The sequence below is a fragment of the Toxotes jaculatrix genome, chromosome 11, assembly GCF_017976425.1.
Source record: "Toxotes jaculatrix isolate fToxJac2 chromosome 11, fToxJac2.pri, whole genome shotgun sequence".
NCBI classification, from domain to species: Eukaryota; Metazoa; Chordata; class Actinopteri; family Toxotidae; genus Toxotes; species Toxotes jaculatrix.
The window spans coordinates 26228638-26248485 of NC_054404.1; the positions used below are offsets into that span (position 1 = coordinate 26228638).

At 42.3% G+C, this 19848-nt stretch overlaps 1 protein-coding gene across 1 annotated transcript; it reads left to right on the top strand.

Moving 5' to 3' along the window:
- Positions 1-11818: 11818 nt before the first annotated feature.
- LOC121189269 (neoverrucotoxin subunit alpha-like) lies at positions 11819-12358 on the top strand (the record flags this gene model as incomplete). The annotated part of the gene is made up of 1 exon (XM_041049227.1): positions 11819-12358. A coding segment is annotated over one exon (540 nt), but the record flags the coding sequence as incomplete, so codon positions are not given.
- Positions 12359-19848: the final 7490 nt, after the last annotated feature.

The following is a 19848-nucleotide window of genomic DNA, read 5'->3' on the forward strand; positions in this document are numbered from 1 at the left end:
AGTTTATGGCGCAGATGATTTTCTCTGTCTGAAGGTAAATGTCCGCACTTTTAATGTTTAATGTTTCAGCACTTCCTGTAGAATTATCTGATGTTCGAGTTTTGTGGATGTTGTAGTGTTTTTTTATACTGCGTTGTGGTGTTTAGTTGTGTAGACTCTGAGTTGTCACTGGAAAGTCGGGATGAGGCACGAGGAGGGCCGTTATTCATATTTTAAAGAGGGAGAAGAAAAAGATCAGGGACATAAAGGTCTGGACAGATGAGTCGGTCTCTGTCTCCAGGGATGTTTTAACTGCACGGACTGAAATGTTTTCACACAGTCCTGTGGGGATGATTTGGACTCATTGGTGGACATAACATGCTCATACATGGTATTTTGCAGCAATATGATCGTTCCCTGTAAGTGTGTTAAAATATTTCCCAACAACAAACCATGATTTACCAAATCAGTCAAAGCAGGATTACAAATCAGAACTGGAAAACAAGATGGCAGCAAACAAACGTGGTTCAGTCTGGGCAAGCATGAAAACTACTGCAGGCCTTCAGAGCACAGAGCTCAGTACTCGTGTCTTTTTAGATGGTTGGAACTCGGACACAGAGCTGTTTTTTGTTTTTATTGTTGTTTTGATTCTTTTGATTTTAGCACAGAAACTCAGGAACTGATGTTCCAGTTCCTGAAGTATAAAAAATATGTTTCAGTATATTTTTAATCAGTCTTGTCATGACCTGGCTCAAAGGGTCACAACATAAAGGGAGACAATGCCATGTAAATGTTGAAATAAATACTTTATTTAACCAAATTAAACCAAATAAGACCAAATTGAACCCAAATTAAATAATCAAATTAGATATTTACATTGTGGGATGTGGAAAATCAGTGGAGTCAGTAGTGTAAAATGTGCATGAGTGAAGAGTGAGTATGCAGGTGTTTAATGATGTAAAACAGAAGCAAAAGGTGAACTCAAAACAACATAATCAGACCAAACCAAACCTAGCATATGGTGTGCCTGTGGACATAGAGACAGAGTGAGCAATTGATTGCAGTGGCTTAAATAGACTCTCCACCAGGGCCCAGGTGTGTTGAGCCACTCAAGACACCTGCAGACAGGAGGAATATACACACCCAAAGGGTGACATACATGGGGCATCACAGTCCTTACAGACATGTCTCTAAGCTCTGGAAAGATGCTGTGGTTGTCCTAGTTCCAAAATCCAGCTGTCCCAAAACACTGAATGATGTTAGAGCAGTCGCCCTGACTTCAAATTGAATGAAAACTTTAGAGAAACTGGTCAGATCTGAGGTCCTGAAGCAAACTGAACATGCACTGGATTCTCTGCAGTTTGCATACAGGCCTCACAGAGGAGTGGAGGATGATACAGTGACTCTGCTCAACATGCTTTTTAAACATCTGGATTTTAATGGGACACACACCAGACTTTTATTTGTGGACTTGTCTTCTGCTTTTAATACAATCCAACCTCACATTTGAATTGAAAGGCTCCTACAACAGTTTGATTTAAATAATAATCTGGTGGGTTGGATTCTGGATGTTTTAACCAACAGGACACAGAGAGTGAGGGTCAACAGTACATTGTCTGACCAAAGGTGTTCTTCCACTGTTTCTCCTCAAGGGTGTGTGTTGTCACCACTATTGTTCATTTTATACACAAACGTGTCAGAGCAGACATGACAGCAGAAGCATCATAAAGTGCTGATGACTCAGTTATTGTTAGTCTCCTCCAGGACGGTGAGAGCAGCCATGGACCAGTCATTGATGATTTAGTTCAGTGGTGTGAGGAATCCTACCTGCAGCTAAATGCTACAACAACCAAAGATATGCTCATTGATTTTAGGAGGAAACTCCACAGGCACCAAGTCACTGTAATTAAAGGTCAGACCATTGAGTATGTGCAGTCTTACAAATATCTTGGGACTATCATTGACAGCAAATTGACTTTTGAAGAAAATTGTGAAGTGGTTTGTAAAAAGGCTCAGCAACGTTTACACTGTTTAAGGAAACTTGTACATTTTCACATTGAACCATAATGAGCATGTTCTCTCTCTTTTATAGAATCCATTTTATCATTTTCTTTACTGTCATGGTTCAGTCAGACAACTTTAAAACAGAGGAAGTCCTCAGACCAAATAGTTAAGTGGTCTGGTCGTCTGCTTGGTGAGTCCCAGCCAAGCCCAGTGTCCCTGTACAGCAGACAAGTACAGAGGACAGCTTCCTCCATTTTAAATGATGACTCCACCCTTTGCACTGCCACTTTCAGCTTCTTCCCTCCGGGCGGAGGTTTATCGTCCCAAGATGTAAAACCCAGTGATATAAAAACTGAGAGGCGTGGATACGGTGGTGGTGAAGGAGACGTGCCTCCCCTGCTGTAGTGCCCTTGAGCAAGGCACCGATCCACCCCAGCTCCCCAGGCACCTCACTGTGTAGCCCCCTGCCACAGCGTCTCTTGTGCATGCTTGTGTGTGTGTTTCGTTCACTTGGTGTGGGTAAAATGCAGAGTAATTTCCCCAGGAGGGATCAATAAAGTAATTTTAAAAAATAATAACAATAAGAAAAAAAAAAAAACGTTTATCATTTTACCTTTTACCAGAGTTATTCTTTATTGACCCTTTGATGTCCTGATTAGTGGAGCCTTGAGCACTTTTACCTTCATCATGTTTATAGTCAGCTGTGTTGGTTTTGTGTATATGTGTCAAAAGGATGCCATCATCTGATCATCTGACTGCAAAGCAAATCTACCTACAGGTACAAATAAAGTAACATGAACCTGAACCTGAACCTGAGGATGATTTCAGTTGATGTGCAGATGAATGATTTGTGTTTTCTCTCCAGATGAAGGTAGAAAGTGTGTGTGAGCTGATGTGGATGTGAATTCAGCATCATGAATCAGTGTGAGGACAGAGAGGAGGGAGCCCCTCCCCCTAAAAGCAGTCTGTGTGGGGACCATGAGATCCAGACCAAAGCTCAGAGGTGAGATGAGGATCTCTAACTGTCCATGACTCTTCTCCATGTCAGAGCTCAGCACTCACATCACTGCACCATCATTATTCACACTCAAAGCTCTGTGTGTGTTGTGTTGAAGGCCAGAGCAGCAGCACACACCAGACTCTGCTGGACCTGGACCTGAACATGGACCTGAGCCCAGCTGTGTGTCCATGAAGAGTGACGGGTCAATGGTTGAGCCCATTAATTTCAAAGGACAGCCTCCCTCTGCTGCAAAAAAGTGAGCTGCAGCTGAGTTTAAAATGTATCAGACAGCTGTCCTGTATAACTGGTCTTCTATGAAAGATGAAGTGATCGTGTTTTGTCTCCAGGCTTCATGAATGACACAGTATATGAACATGATCAGGCTGAAACACAGGCTTTAGTGGCAAAGTTGATGTTTCTCTTTTCAAGAAAAGCACTTCTTATGTTCTTATATGTGTCGTTCAGATCAGAACTAAAACTCCCTGTAACTCAGCACCTATCCAGTTCCAGTGTTTGTGTTAGTGTCCTGTAGCAGAGGTGAGACTTCTGTCAAACCCAGTGTGAGTCCTTAAAACTCATCATTTAAAAGGTGGACGTTTTGTGATGACTCTAGGTCATGAGGTACAGAAGTGATTGCTTGTTTCCTCTCATTGAGAATGTCACAGCACAGTAGTGTTTGCTTTAATCAGGACAGTCACCACAGAACATAAAAGCAGCTGTTGTTTGTGTACAAAGCATAAAACACTCACAGATGCTGCAAACATAATGTGAGCTAATTCTTCATGATTCCTCCACAGAGTGGACCAGGAGAGCTCAGAGGTTCCCAGTGCTCAGTCTGCCCAGCAGCATCAAACACACCTGGACTCCATATTTATGGTCTGTACATGGACAACAACTACTTTGACATCTGTTGTGTTGACAATAATCTCCATGCTGCACTTTTTAGAGCAGTGGATTGTCAGTGTGTCCAACATGGATCTGATGTTTGGCTCCATGGTTTTACTTTGACTGTGTTCAATTCAATTCAATTCAATTCAATTTTATTTATATAGCGCCTTCCACAATCAAAATTGTCTCAAAGCGCTTTACAGAGACCCAGAGCCTGACCCCAGAGCAAGCACTTAAGGCAACAGTGGCAAGGAAAACTCCCTTTTAACAGGAAGAAACCTTGAGCAGAACCTGGCTCATATGGGGGACCCTCCTGCCGATGGCCGGGCTGGGTGAAAGGAGGAAAAGGAGGAAGATAGGACAGCTAGGAATGGAGGAGAGGGGGAGAAGGACATGAAGCATAATACAGACAATGTGGGTCAGCATTTACATTACAGTTAGTGAACAGTTATTTGATAATGTGTGCTCAGCAGATTAGAATTATGAAACAGAGCACGGAGGCAAAAAGCTGTCATGACTGGTAATTATTCACATTACAGTTTGCAAAGAATATTAATCAAATATTTATCTGTAGCAGAATGGAACATTAAAACATGTTAGAAATAGATCATTGTAAACAATAAACAGCAGCAGGTGGGTGGAGCCAGGACCACAGAACATGCAGCTCCGGAGCCAGAGATACCTGCAGAAAGGTACCGAGACAGAGAGACCAGAGAGAAACAAACACAGGACTACGGGACAGAGAGGACACAGAGTTAATGACATGTAATAAAGGCTAATAAATTTGAGAGTGGGACTGAGGAGAGAAAGAGAAAGAAGAAGAAGTGCGCAGTACATCATGGGATGTCCCCCAGCAGCCTAGGCCTAGAGCAGTATAACTAGGGGATGATTCAGTTGCCTGAGCCAGCCCTACTAAGGGCTATATCCTTAACTGTGTCATTCATATAGTTTTCTGTTCCAGCTGCTGGAGGAGAACATTGTCACTTTTGTGAAGAAGGAGCTGAAGAAGATCCAGAAGGTTGTGAGTCCAGATTACCCAGAATGCTCAGAGATTCAGAGGGAGGATGAGGAGGTGTTGGACAGTGAGAATGAAGAGCAGAGGAGGAGCAGCAGAGAGGCTTTTGTGAAGATCACAGTGAACTTCCTGAGGAGAATGAAGCAGGAGGAGCTGGCTGACTGTCTGCACAGCAGTAAGAGGATTTCTCTAAAGATTCAACATGATGGACAAATGGGACATTTACTAACGTCTCAAGACATGGAGGGAAATATGTTCACGTGTGTTCTTTAGGGGGATGAACATGTCATGTTTTCTTTATGAATCAGTCATTGATGTTGTTTCTTGTTTGTTCATTCAGGACATGATGCTGCAGTTTGTCAACGTAAACTTAAATCTGCTCTGAAGAAGAAGTTCCAGTGTGTGTTTGAGGGGATCTCTAAAGCAGGAAACCCAACCCTTCTGAATCAGATCTACACAGAGCTCTACATCACAGAGGGAGGGACTGGAGAGGTCAATGATGAACATGAGGTCAGACAGATTGAAACAGCATCCAGGAAACCAGCCAGACCAGAAACAAGCATCAGACAAGAAGACATCTTTAAAGCCTCACCTGGAAGAGACGGACCAATCAGAACAGTGATGACAAAGGGAGTGGCTGGCATTGGGAAAACAGTCTTAACACAGAAGTTGACTCTGGACTGGGCTGAAGACAAAGCCAACCAGGACATACACTTCACATTTCCATTCACGTTCAGAGAGCTGAATGTGCTGAAAGAGAAAAAGTTCAGCTTGGTGGAACTTGTTCATCACTTCTTTCCTGAAACCAAAGAAGCAGGACTCTGCAGGTTTGAAGAGGTCCAGGTTCTGTTCATCTTTGACGGTCTGGATGAGTGTCGACTTCCTCTGGACTTCCACAACACTGAGATCCTGACTGATGTTACAGAGTCCACCTCAGTGGATGTGCTGCTGACAAACCTCATCAGGGGGAAACTGCTTCCCTCTGCTCGCCTCTGGATAACCACACGACCTGCAGCAGCCAATCAGATCCCTCCTGAGTGTGTTGACATGGTGACAGAGGTCAGAGGGTTCACTGACCCACAGAAGGAGGAGTACTTCAGGAAGAGGTTCAGAGAGGAGGAGCAGGCCAGAAGGATCATCTCCCACATCAAGACTTCACGAAGCCTCCACATCATGTGCCACATCCCGGTCTTCTGCTGGATCACTGCTACAGTTCTGGAGGATGTGTTGAAAACCAGAGAGGGAGGAGGGCTGCCCAAGACTCTGACTGAGATGTACATCCACTTCCTGGTGGTTCAGTCCAAACTGAAGAACGTTAAATATGATGGACGAGCTGAGACAGATCCACACTGGAGTCCAGAGACCAGGAAGATGATTGAGTCTCTGGGAAAAGTGGCTTTTGAGGAGCTGCAGAAAGGAAATCTGATCTTCTATGAATCAGACCTGACAGAGTGTGGCATCGATATCAGAGCCGCCTCAGTGTACTCAGGAGTGTTCACACAGGTCTTTAAAGAGGAGAGAGGACTGTACCAGGACAAGGTGTTCTGCTTCGTCCATCTGAGTCTTCAGGAGTTTCTGGCTGCTCTTCATGTCCATCTGACCTTCATCAACTCTGGAGTCAATCTGCTGTCAGAAGAACAATCAACCTCCAACTGGTCTAAACTGTTCAGAGGCAAACCTGATCGAAAGCAGCTCTATCAGAGGGCTGTGGACAAGGCCTTACAGAGTCCAAATGGACACCTGGACTTGTTCCTCCGCTTCCTCCTGGGTCTTTCACTGCAGACCAATCAGCCTCTCCTACGAGGTCTGCTGACACAGACAGGAAGTGGCTCACAGACCAATCAGCAAACAGTCCAGTACATCAAGAAGAAGATTGAAGAGACTCCCTCTGCAGAGCAAAGCATCAACCTGTTCCACTGTCTGAATGAACTGAATGATCGTTCTCTAGTGGAGCAGATCCAACAGTCCCTGAGTTCAGGACTTCTCTCCATAGATGAACTGTCTCCTGCTCAATGGTCAGCTCTGGTCTTCATTTTACTGTCATCAGAAAAAGATCTGGACGTGTTTGACCTGAAGAAATACTCTGCTTCAGAGGAGGCTCTTCTGAAGCTGCTTCCAGTTGTCAAAGCCTCTAAAAAAGCTCTGTAAGTGTATAGATAGTTGGATTTATTCATCATTATAATTTTATAATTTTAATTTGAGCAGGTTGACATCAGTATAGAAAGAACTGTGTGGGAGATTCAGCCCTTTTAGTGGTTCAAAAGTAACTGGACAAATACACATGAAGTGAAACAAACTCATCAGATTTAATATTTAGTGTAAAATCCTTTGCAGTCATTGACTGTAGTATCCATTATTATATTTTAAAATGAACGTCCTGAGAGCCCAAAGAGCAAAATGGCCTTGACTGTACATGTCTGTTTATTATTGATTGTGTCATATGCATTTACCTCACCCTGGTGTTTTAGTAAACTATAGACTTATATCCAACCTCCCTTCTAACACTCTTGAAAAGGCTGTTGCAGCTCAACTATGTGACCATCTGCATAGGAACGGTTTGTTTGAAGTTTTTCAGTCAGGATTTAGAGTTCACCATAGCACAGAAACAGCACTGGTGGAAGTTACCAACAGCCTTCTCATAGCATCAGACAATGGACTTGTCTCTGTACTTCTCCTATTAGATCTCAGTGCTGCATTTGACACTATTGATCACAGCATTCTATTACAAAGATTAGAACATGTCATTGTGATTAAAGGAACAGCACTAGGTTGGTTTATCAGATAGAATATTATCAGGAAGTGTGGAATAAATTTCCTTTGCTATGCGGATGATACCCAGCTATATTTATCTATGAAGCCAGACAAAACAGATCAGTTAGCCATACTTCAGGCATGTCTTAAAGACATAAAGGCCTGGATGACCTGTAACTTTCTTCTTCTGAATTCAGACAAAACTGAGGTTATTTTGTTTGGTCCCAAACACCTCAGAAACAGTTTATCTAATCATATAGTTACTCTGGATGGCATTAATTTAGCCTCCAGTACGACTGTGAGGAACCTTGGAGTTATTTTTGATCAGGATTTGTCCTTTAACTCACATATAAAACAAGTCTCTAGGACCAGAATGCAGGTTTGCTTATAGTTCCCAGAATCTCTAAAAGTAGAATGGGAGGCCGAGCCTTTAGCTTTCAGGCCCCTCTCCTATGGAACCAACTGCCAGTTTGGGTTCAGGAAGCAGACACCCTCTCTAATTTTAAAATTACGCTAAAAACCTTTTTGTTTGACAAAGCTTATAATTAGTTGTAGTTACAGTCTTAGTTATTATGACTAAACTTATAGTTAGTCACAATTATTTATATAGACAATGTTATAGTTAAGGATAAAGCCCATAGCAGGGCTGGCTCAGGAAAGTGAACCATCCCTTAGTTATGCTGCTATAGGCCTAGGCTGCTGGGGGGCTTCCCATGATCCTCTGCACACCTCTCCTCTTCTCTCTTTCTTTTAACCTTTATTCCATGTCATTAACTCTGTGTCTTCTCTCTCCCGTAGTCCTGTGCTTGTTTCTCTCTGGTCTCTCTTTCTCTGTACCTTTCTGCAGGTATCTCTGGCTCCGGAGCTGCATGTTCTGTGGTCTGTGGTCCTGGCTCCACCCACCTGCTGCTGTTTATTGTCTACAATGATCCATTTATTAGGGATGCACCGAATATTCGGCCACCGAAATTTTTCGGCCAAAAATGGCCCAAAAGTGCATTTTCGATTTTCGGCTGAAAGACTTTTATCAAAACAACAACACAAAACAACACGGCCGAAACAGGATGTTGTGATGACGCAAGCGAAAACTGCGGCCAGTACGAGCTTGTCTGGAAGTGTCAACATGTCTGCGATGTGGACGTATTTCAGTAAATCTGAGAAAGACACACAGATAGCGATTTGCAAAACATGTATTGTCGAAATTTCAAGAGAGGGTGTATCTGCAAAGAATTTCTCCACGTCGGGTTTAATTTATCACCTGAAATCCAAACATCTCTATCGCTCTCGATATGAGAGGAATGCAGCGCAGAAAAGGAAAATCCCTCCGAGCACGCCCACTCCGTCTGCGGCGGACATTTTTTTAAATGCAAGGAAGTTAAAAACTTAAAGCGCTGCAATTCCTGGTGCATTTATTGTTGTTAAACACCTACGGTTAACATATGGGCTATGGCAATCTTTGTTTTGTTACACTATTATGTTGAAGTCCAACAGCGAAAATTTTTAAATGCACATTACTTATATGTACTTTGTGTTTTTATGAGAGAACATATTTAATTTTACAATCTTGTTTAAATTGATTTATTCTTTGAAACATTCATATTAATTTATGTAATCGCAATGCCTTGCAATTTTTGTGAGGTTAGTACACAGTCATAGCCATAAATGCAATGGTACTAATAATTGGCATTATAAATTCTTTCGGTGTTTCGGTTTTCGGCCAAGAATTTTCATTTCAGTGCATCCCTAATTACTATGTTTAATGTTCCACTCTGTTACAGATACATTTTGGATTAATATTCTATGCAGACTGTAATGTAAATAATTACCAATCATGACAGCTTTTTGCTTCTGTGCTCTGTTTCCTATCATAACTGTAATCTGCTGAGCACACAGTATCCACTAACTGTTCTGTAATCTGAATGCTGGCCCTCTAACATTGTTCACTGCCAACCCTGTTTGTATCATGTTCTATAAGCTGCATGTCCTTCTCCTCCTCTCCTCCATTCCCAGCTGTCCTATCTTCCTCCTTTTCCTCCTTTCACCCAGCCCGGCCATCAGCAGGAGGGTCCCCCATATGAGCCAGGTTCTGCTCAAGGTTTCTTCCTGTTAAAAGGGAGTTTTTCCTTGCCACTGTCGCCTTAAGTGCTGATCTGGGGTCAGGCTCTGGGTCTCTGTAAAGCCCTTTGAAACAATTTTGATTGTAGAAGGCACTATATAATTGAATTGAAAATTTAACCGTCATGTCTCCAATAGAATAAATCAGAGCCAATGAAAGATGATCATCATGTAGAAACTCCTCATTGGTTAGCATTTGGATAAAGAGCTGATATTTCTGCTTCACTGAACAAATCTGTGTTTGATGTTTGGCCCAATTTTCAAATGCAGGTCTGTTAGTTTGCTGTGAGCTGCAGAGCAAACTGAGAGTTTTGTTCCTTTGATTGTCCTTTCAACACAAATGTTATTTGACTGTTTCTTCATTGTTTCCTCTTCAGACTGAGCAGCTGTAACCTCTCAGAGAGAAGCTGTGAAGCTCTGTCCTCAGTCCTCAGCTCCCAGTCCTCTAGTCTGAGACACCTGGACCTGAGTAACAATGACCTGCAGGATTCAGGGGTGAAGCTTCTGTCTGCTGGACTGAAGAGTCCACACTGTACCCTGGAGACTCTCAGGTCAGGATCCATCAACCTGTTTAGGTGATGATTTGCTCATATCTGATTTACATCAGTGGATAAACAGCCAACTTGTGTAGAATTGTTCAAAGTAGATTTTATTAAAGTTCTGCAGAACTTTCTAGACTCACACAATTATTCATCATTTCTCGTTTTTGCTTCAGTTGTTGATTTCTTTAATCCTACAGATGATGTTTAAAGAATTTGCCTTAAATACATTGAATCTGGACCAAAATGGACCAGAACCAAAAACAAAAAAGAATAACAAAACAGACCAGCAGGTGTTGACAGAGGGTTCCTGTGTGATGTTGTGTGTGTCTGCAGGCTGTCAGGATGTCTGATCACAGAGGAAGGCTGTGCTTCTCTGGCCTCAGCTCTGAGCTCCAACCCCTCCCATCTGAGAGAGCTGGACCTGAGCTACAATCATCCAGGAGACTCAGGAGTGAAGCTGCTGTCTGCTGGACTGAAGGATCCACACTGGAGACCAGACACCCTCAGGTATGGAGAGGCCTGCTGCAGCCACAGACAGTGTGTGATAGAGGAGGAAGAGCTGGAAACATTTAGTGTGTCACAGCTGATGACAGATCTCTACAGAAGTGCTTTGAATTCAACAACAACACAAAGAGAGGTTTTCTCTAATTCTGACTTCAGTATCTCATCATGACTCACTGTGTCATATTTAAGAGAAAATATGTGCCAATCATTAAATCAGGTGTGGTCAGCTGTTTTCTGTGACCTGAGCAGGACTTTCTCAGACTGGATTTCATGCTGCATCAGCACAAAGCCAGCGTGGAAACATTTGAGCTGCAGCTGGTTGAACTGCTCCTGAACCAACAGAGCCACTTTGAGCACTCAGAGTGCTTTCACCACAACAAGCCCAAAGACTTTAGGTACCTGTTCAGTGCTGACTGAACTGACTAATAATAACATCCCAACAATAATAAGACCATCTACACTGCTCAGAGACATTCATCTGCCAGTGTCTCAGACCAAGGAGGAAATGAAATCAGGTCTCTGATCATGTCTGTGTCTTCTAAAATATCCATGATCAATAATCAGCTGAACCTCTCTGAGATCCTGATCTTGTCATTCTGAGATCTTTTGTTGTGTCTGACACCAAAAGTGATATCAAACGGAGAAGACAAATGATGAAATTTTTCCTCCATGTCACCACCCTTCTCCGTATAATTCCAAGATAAGGACTCCAGGTCCTTTGTCTCTTTGCTGAATGAACAGAATAATCAAAGCATCTGTGTATGAGAGCCATGTAATGTCCATGTTTGCATGCTGAAAGAGAACGTGCTGGTCTGACCCCCCTCCTCCTTTCAGGGTGGAGCCTGGTGGAGTCCGATGGTTGAGACCAGGTGTGAGGAAGTGTAAGTGTGGTTTTCATTTGATTCCTGAAAACAAAGCAGCTCACATTCAACCATCTTCAAAGTGTCAATCAATGATCAGGTGATAGATCAATAACTGCAGCTGTGTTGTGTCTTCTTCTCTCCATCAGATTTCTGTGAACTCACCATCGACACAAACACAGTAAACAGAAAGATCAAACTGTCTGACAACAACAGGAAGGGGACACATGTGGAGGAGGATCAGTCATATCCTGATCATCCAGACAGATTTAACCCGTGTCCTCAGCTGCTGTGTAGTAATGGTCTGACTGGTCGCTGTTACTGGGAGGTCGAGTGGAGAGGAAGGGTTGATATATCAGTGAGTTACAGAAAAATCAGAAGGAAAGGAGACAGAGAAAACTGTTTGTTTGGATGGAACGATCAGTCCTGGAGTTTGATCTGCTCTGATGATGGTTACTCTGTCTGCTACAATAACAGAAAGACACCTGTCACCTCCTCCTCCTCCTCTTCATCATCTTCCTCTGTCTCTGACAGAGTAGCAGTGTATGTGGACTGTCCTGCTGGCTCTCTGTCCTTCTACAGAGTCTCCTCTGACTCACTGATCTACCTCTACACCTTCAACACCACATTCACTGAACCTCTGTATCCTGGGTTTGGAGTCTGGTATTCTGGTTCCTCAGTGTCTGTGTGTAGAGTGTAGCAGAGAGAGTCTCCTCCCGTTAGAGAAACTCTCTCACTGTTGAACAGATAGTTCAGTCTGTACATGTCTGTCTCTTTCACTCACACACACCTTTTCAGATTCATGTATTAAAGCACTTTATTTGTTAAACTCTTCTAAATGATTCCTTGTAAACTTCTTCCTCTTCCAGTCCTTTAAAGATGGAAGCTATGATTATTACAGGAGAAAAATGTTGCTGACTTTTACTTTGTTAAGATTCTAATCATGACCTTGTCCTTTCACATTAAAAGCATCATTGTGAACATCAGTGTTTTTTCTTTCTTTGAATCTTGGGACAACTGAGCTGATTCAGTTCAAACTAAAATGCTGCCACAGTTTATCTGAAAGAGGTGAGAAAAAATAAAGATAGAACCTTTCTTTTCAAACTGTCTTTAAGAGGTTCACAGAGTTAGAAAGCTCCTGACTACTCTGAAGAGTTTGAGCCTCGATTCTATGAATTTTAAAAGTCAACTTTAAAAAAAAGAGCAGCTGAAATTTGACTAGAACAAGAAGCTGTGAAGTTTAATTGAAAAATGTTGCGTAATTGTGTACTTTTACTGCTGACATTGTCATTGATCGTTTTCATTTTCACACTGCTTTACATATTTCTGACAGTCCTTTCCTTTGTGATGTTTTCCACTTTGTCACCCTGGTTCTTGTGTTTTTAACAGTGCAGCCTAACTTCCACTTTACAATACATCTGCTGCTTTTTATTATCGACTTCATTATTTTTTACATGTTCATCACACTGTTGTAATATTTTACAGTGCATCCCCTGGCTGTAAGTTAGTCCAGAGCTCATCTATGACCATTTTTTATTGGATATATCCTGTGTCACCTTTGTTGCCATTTTACACAGTGCACAGCCTCCATTAAATTCTTTTACAGCGTATTTCCTGATAATAAATGTTAGAATTTTTTTACAGTACATCTCCTGTTTATCATTTTACAGTGATCCTTTTAGTTGTCACATTTCTTAGTGTATTGATGGAAGAATACATGCAACATTATTAACTATTATTAACTATGACCAGTCCTCATCTTCCTGCTGATGTCATCAATACTGATTGGTACATATTGATCCTAATAATCAGTGTGAGTCCTGTTGGACACTTGTCAGTGTGACCACTTGAGGGCAGTAAACTCTCTGATTATTTGTCCATCAGTCAGACATCAGTATTTATAGCAGTGTAATAATATGTGTGTTCACATACAGAGAGTTATTATCAGACTGATGAACATTAGAGCTAAAATAAGTCAGTAAATGTGGAATAATGTCAGTGTGAACATCAGTATCATTGTCAGTGCTGTGGGTGCAGAGTTGTAGTTACTGACAGTGACCACTGGAGGGCAGAAGACTCCTGTTCAGTCAGCACTAAAGACTGAGAAGCAACAATAAATAAACAAATCAGATCAGATGATCAGTCAATAAACATGTTTACATGTGTTGATGGAAAAATGTGGAGGGTTGAAGAACTGCATGAGGAGAAGGAGCCTCAGGGGAACTGATGTGACTCTCACTCTATTTCATTTGTGTTCAGGTGAATTGGATGAATAATGTAAAGAGATCAGTGGGGTGTGTTGCATTGTAGACTCTGAGCTGGATCACAGAGAAGCATCTGAATTTCATCTGTGAATCCAAACACTGTGGTTAAAGAGGTTATAAAGTCACTTTGAGAGAGCCTGTCACCAAGTGGGGGCGTTGGAGCATTGTGTGCCCCCATTACACCTCCCACAATGACTTTTCAAGTAAAAGAAGAGAATGAGATACATCAACAGTCTGTGTGTTCACTGCAGAATGTGAAAAACCTTCAGGAGCACTGAGGAAAGTTTTCACTGTTTGTTGATGCAGGTCAGACACAGCTGCTCCTCAGCCTGAGCAGAGGCCAAAGGTAGAGGTGGTGAGGCTGCAGCTACCCCCCCTCCAGGTGGCTGAGGTGTATTATTGTCACACAAATGTTGGTTTTCTTTTTAGTTTAGGAAAGAAAAAAATGATGGCTGGAGTCGCAAATAGCATTTGAGCGGTGCAACAAAAAAAAGTGCTACCAGAAAGCAAAGCAAAATTAACGAAAATTAAATCCATAATTTACTGGGTATTACATCCCTCACTCTCTCCTCGAGTGCTTTATTGGCCAGACCATTATAAACCCTAAGCTCCTCCCAAGACCAACCAATTTACAATCAATGCATTAAATGAGATCTCTGGTCACCACATCTTCATAATCAGGTCCCACATTAAACCCACGACAAAACACAAATCATCATCTCAGTAATTCAATCATACATGAATCTGCCATGTCCAGTGGGACCTGGTATGGCCCGCAATTAAGCAGCTGTACAGGTACCTCCTACCAGCCTTCTTCAGCTGCTCTGGTTCAGCCCCCAGGAACAGAGAAGGAGAGGACCAAGATGGCAGCAGCACTGGTAAAAGCATATGAGTGAATAAACCATGTTGAAATAAAAGAGCTGGTGTGTAGTGTGTTTCTTATGTTTTACTGTGAGGGTTGGGTATATGGTGTATGAACATTTGTCCAATGGGGTGTGTGCACTCACCAGGAAAACAGTGGGGAATTATTTATTATGAACCATGAATGGGTACAGGGCTGAGTGTCTGTCCTACCATGTGCTACCAGTGAGCAGTGACACGGCCTTCTTCACAGAGGGAACAAGTAAAAAGACAAGAAGTAGACAGAGGACAGATACACAAGGGCTAGGGTTTCAAAGGGTCTGGTCACAATGCAGGAAGCACTGAGAGACAGGAAGAGGGAGAGAGATGCTGAGAGCAGTGGTCAGATGGACATGTGCTCTGGAGATGCAGATGATCAGGTGAGAAAATCAGCTACAGCATCAGATGTTGTTCCAGGGATCAGTAAACTTTCAAGTGGCCTCATCCTGAGGTTTAAAATCCTTTCAGATGATATTGTGTCCACATGGTGTCATATATTTAAACACAGTGTAAAAATATGAAATGAGAGGTCAGAGGGACCTGTTACAGTCACTGCTGTGACCAAGAACACTAAGGGGGAGGGGACAGGTGTAGAAACCTCAAGACGGACAGACGAGTCAGTTAAAGTCCTCTTTATTAAACTCACAATCACTGGATCAAAGTCCAAGGCCAGGAAACAAAACTTAAACAACTAAATCGTCCAAGAAGGAGAAAAACTTCAGAAGCTCAAGTTCAAAACTTAAAACTCTGAAGTCAAATCCCAGAGGTAACAAAGACAGGGAAACAGGTAACACCAAGGACAGGACAGCAGGTGAACACAGATTCCAGGATGAGAAAAGCAGGTACAAACACAGCAGGAACAGACTTGGAGAAAACACTGGTGAACACAGAGACAAGGGAAGAATGAGACTTAAATACACTAGGGATAATTGACAACAGGTGACACACATTAGGGCAGGACAGACAATCAGCAAAGGAGGGAAACAGGAAAAAGACAAGAAGTAGACAGAGGACAGATACACAAGGGCTAGGGCTTCAAAATAAAACGGGAAAAGCAAAACCAAAACTCAAGAGACCAAAACAAGAATAACATGAAATCTTAGTTATTACCTAACACAGTGAAACCACTGAGTACATTTGTGAATAGTTGTCTCCGTTCAGGAAGCAGCCTGACTTCCTCTAGTAAATAATAACAAATAAGGAGCTCTTACATGGACTTATACAGTAAACAATCATCACAATCATTTCAAGTTTCCATCATATTATTCCTGAGATAATATGAAACATTTCCAAATCAGCACTTCAGGAGCTTTGGCACCTTCTAGAGACAGTTAGTGGAAAGAAGCTCAGGTGAAGAGCAGATTTCATTGTTGACTCTCTTTAATATCACACTTTGTGAATGTGTTCCTCTTCTGCTCTCAGCTTTCTTACCCTGGACTTCATCTGTCAGCCAGTGATGATGTTTAACCCAGCACGTGCTTCATGGTTCACTTCTGTTTATCTGAACATCTCAGCTGCCATCCCTGGTGGGGTGAGTGCAAAGAGGTTTGGAAACAATATAGAGATGACATTTCTGGAAATCACATTCAAAATGATCAGCTTTACTCAGTACCCTAAAACAGCTCCTATTGGCCCACATCTGCTCCTCCTCTGTTTAGGGGCCAGGAACCATGGTCAAGCCCTAAATGTTACATGGACACTTTTCTTCATCACTACAGAAGTGTTTATTTTTGTACAAGTTCATGTGTAAAGCTGGAAATACTGCACACACAGCTAATTTTAGCCTCTGGAATAAACTCTGTGTGAGTTAAAATCAACTCAGTCTGAGTGAACATGTGTGACCATTGAATAGACTCTGTGGCAGAGTTAAAATAACTCTGTTCCTGGAGCTGAATTTTTAACTCTGAAACAGAGTGAACTTGAACTCCTCCTGGTGTTAAAATACTCATCTCTCACTGAGTGTGACTCTAAAATTTAGTTAATTTCAATATAAACTCTTCTCCAGTGTTGACACCTAACACTCAAAATGTGTTTTATTTACACTTTTTAGAGTTAAAATTTATTCATTATTATATTATTTAGTTTTATGGGAAAATGACCACCAAACACCATCGTGTTGATTTTTTTTTTGCTTTTATTTGTGCAAATACATTTAAAAATTCAATCAATGACACTTTGAATTAATTGCTGTCTTAAAACTGTAAAATTTAACAGCGCACAGGCAGCAAATAATGCCAATGAAAAACATTAGTGAAGTTGTACAAAACACTGTAAACAACACATTACTGCATAATAAAATGTCTGCAAATGTATAAAAAACTGACACATTTCTCTGTGGTGCATTGTGTAACTTGAGGTAGACGACTACTCACTTTACAGTTCAAGTATAAAACAATAAGAGAACTCATTCAATTCAGATTAGAAATCATTTGTGGTTGTTGCTTTGGATCCTCCTAAATCAGACGTGTCCAAACTGTTCCACAAAGGGCCGGTGTGGCTGCAGGTTTTTGTTCCAACCAAGCAGCAGCACACCAGACTTGACTCATTTAATCAACTGAACTCAGTCTTCAGGCAGTTGATTGGTCACACTGTGTGCTCTTCATTGGTTGGAACAAAAACCCGCAGCCACACCGGCCCTTTGTGGAACAGTTTGGACACCACTGTCCTAAATGATGGAGCATAAAATCCACAGTCCATGTCCTGTGTAAAAGGGACGTCCAAAGTTCAAAAGAAGCAAACATGAGGCTTCAGCAGTCTGACTTATATAGTTGAAACAGGCGTCCTCTAAGTATTTATTATCATTTAAGTTGAAGATCAACCACCAGTGCTTTGCATGTGGAACAGTAGTTTGCCTGCAGCCACAGATCCAGACTCTGCAGCTCTGGAGGTGGAAGTAACTGCAGAGACAAGAAAGCACAACACCATGGGAGAGAGAAGAAGCCAAGTTAGTAACATACATTAATGGGATATGAATGTGTACAGATGGAGAGGGAGAGGAGGAGAGAGGAAATCAGTGCATCATGTGAAGTCTTCCAGCAGTGTAGACCTATAGCAGCATAACTAGTGGCTCATTCAGGAAAGCCTTACTCAGCTCTGACTATAAGGTTCATCAAAAGGGAAAGTTTTAAGCCTCCTCTTAAACATGGAGAGGGCGTCTGCCTCCAAGACCCAAACTAGTAGATGGTTCCATAGTAGAGGAGCCTGATATCTGAGGGCTCTGCCTCCCATTCTCTCTATTGGAGACTTTAGGAACCACAAGTAAACCTGCATTCTGGGAACGCAATGTTCCAGGGTAGTAGGGGATGGCTGCACTGCTGCTGTGACCCGGCTTGGTAACACAGCCGGCCATTGTCAACTCTTAACATCCTCCTCTCCTTAGCTGTGTCTTCAGTAGCTAAACTTGTGTATCTATGCTGAAGATTAGAGAGAAAGCTCTGTTCTAAAACGTCTCTCTGTTTTCAGCTCTCAGGACTTTTGCAGCTTCTACCTCAGTCTCTACAGTTTGGACTTTAGTCTCACTCCTGTGCTCTTGTTTGTACTTTGGGATATCAGCCTTATGTCACTGTTTACTGATCAGTTACAGCCATATCAGAGCTGTGTTATGTTACTGATAATGCAAACCAAACTTTTCCTGCTTAGCTGGGAAAAGTTGTAGGAATATTGATTGTAGTTATCAGTGCTTGCCTCGGTCCTCGTTAGCCTATCACCACATGAGGGCACTCTATAAAAGGGTGCTGTGGCCATCTTGACTCTCTCTCGCTCCTGGCTCCGAGGCCCACTTCCTGGTCCCGCGCTTCTTTCGCCTTGTCGTCGCTGGCGCAGACGCCGAACTGCCGATCCTCCGCCGACGTGCGCGGCTCGTGGGTTCATTCCCAGTGCTGCAAATTAGCCGCAGGTTGCTGCTAGCCTCCACTGTTGCTGAGTGGACACGCTCAGCTTCTCTCTCCCTCAGGTGATCACACGTAGCCTGATCGAGAATTATTTGCCAGCTGCTTTGTCCTCAACGGAGAAGAAATACTGCTGCTTTGCCTTGTTCTGCCTTACCGGGGTGTTTCTGCCGCGGTTCTGCCGGTCGCTCGGGCGCTCCGGTGTTGCTGCCGTCGGGCTGCGCAGGTGTACAACGCAATCACCCCCTACCTACGCGAGTATTGAATGGGCAGTTTCTTTTGCCTTGGGCCTGGACTTTTAAAAATTGAATGAATGCACGGTGGGGTTGCTCTTTATTTAATGCCCCCATTTCCTTTGTTGCATTTAGTTAGAATGGGTTTTGGGTTATTGTTTTGATTATTTTGGTTTTTTATAGCTTTATTTCTATTAGGTTATTTGGTTTATTAAATATTGTGTTTAACTAGGTCCTGTGCTGGTTTATTTTTTTAATTTATTTTTTTTTTCTTGCTTATTTTTTGACGTTCTGTGATTCAATTAGCCCTGATATTCAGTTGGATTTTGTTTTTTTTGTTTTTTTTGTTTTTTTTTTGTTGACTGTTTCTTTTGCTTGTGACAAGAATTTTATGTTATGTTTAGTTACTGATATTCTTAGTGCTTTGATTAATTTGTAAGCATTGATTTATTGTTTTCTTTTGTTAGTATTTGTATATTGGTTATTTGTTTTCCTGCAGTGTTTTCCACTAATTTTATTTCCTTGTCCCCTTTTCAGTGGCTGAGAGGCGAAGGTGGTGGCGGTCGTGGTGCCGGGTGGTGGTTTCCCCCTCTTTCCTGTGTCATGTGCCTCCTCTGGTCCTGGGTTCCTTTCACTACGTGTGCGTGGGTGTGTGTGGCTGTCACGTGTGGCTGGGGTGATAATTTTTGTATATTATTTGGGATCCCTCATCCCTCTCCTCGAGCTGGCTCCCTGGTAAGCCTCAGCCCTGATAGGATCTCCCCCCTTTCCCCTCACGTCCCCTGTGTGTGAATGGTGTTTTATAGTATTTTAATACTCTGTGTGTGTGAATGGTGTTTTATAATGTTTAAAGACATACTGAAGTTATTTTGAAATAAAGTATATTGATTATTGCTCTGGAACTAC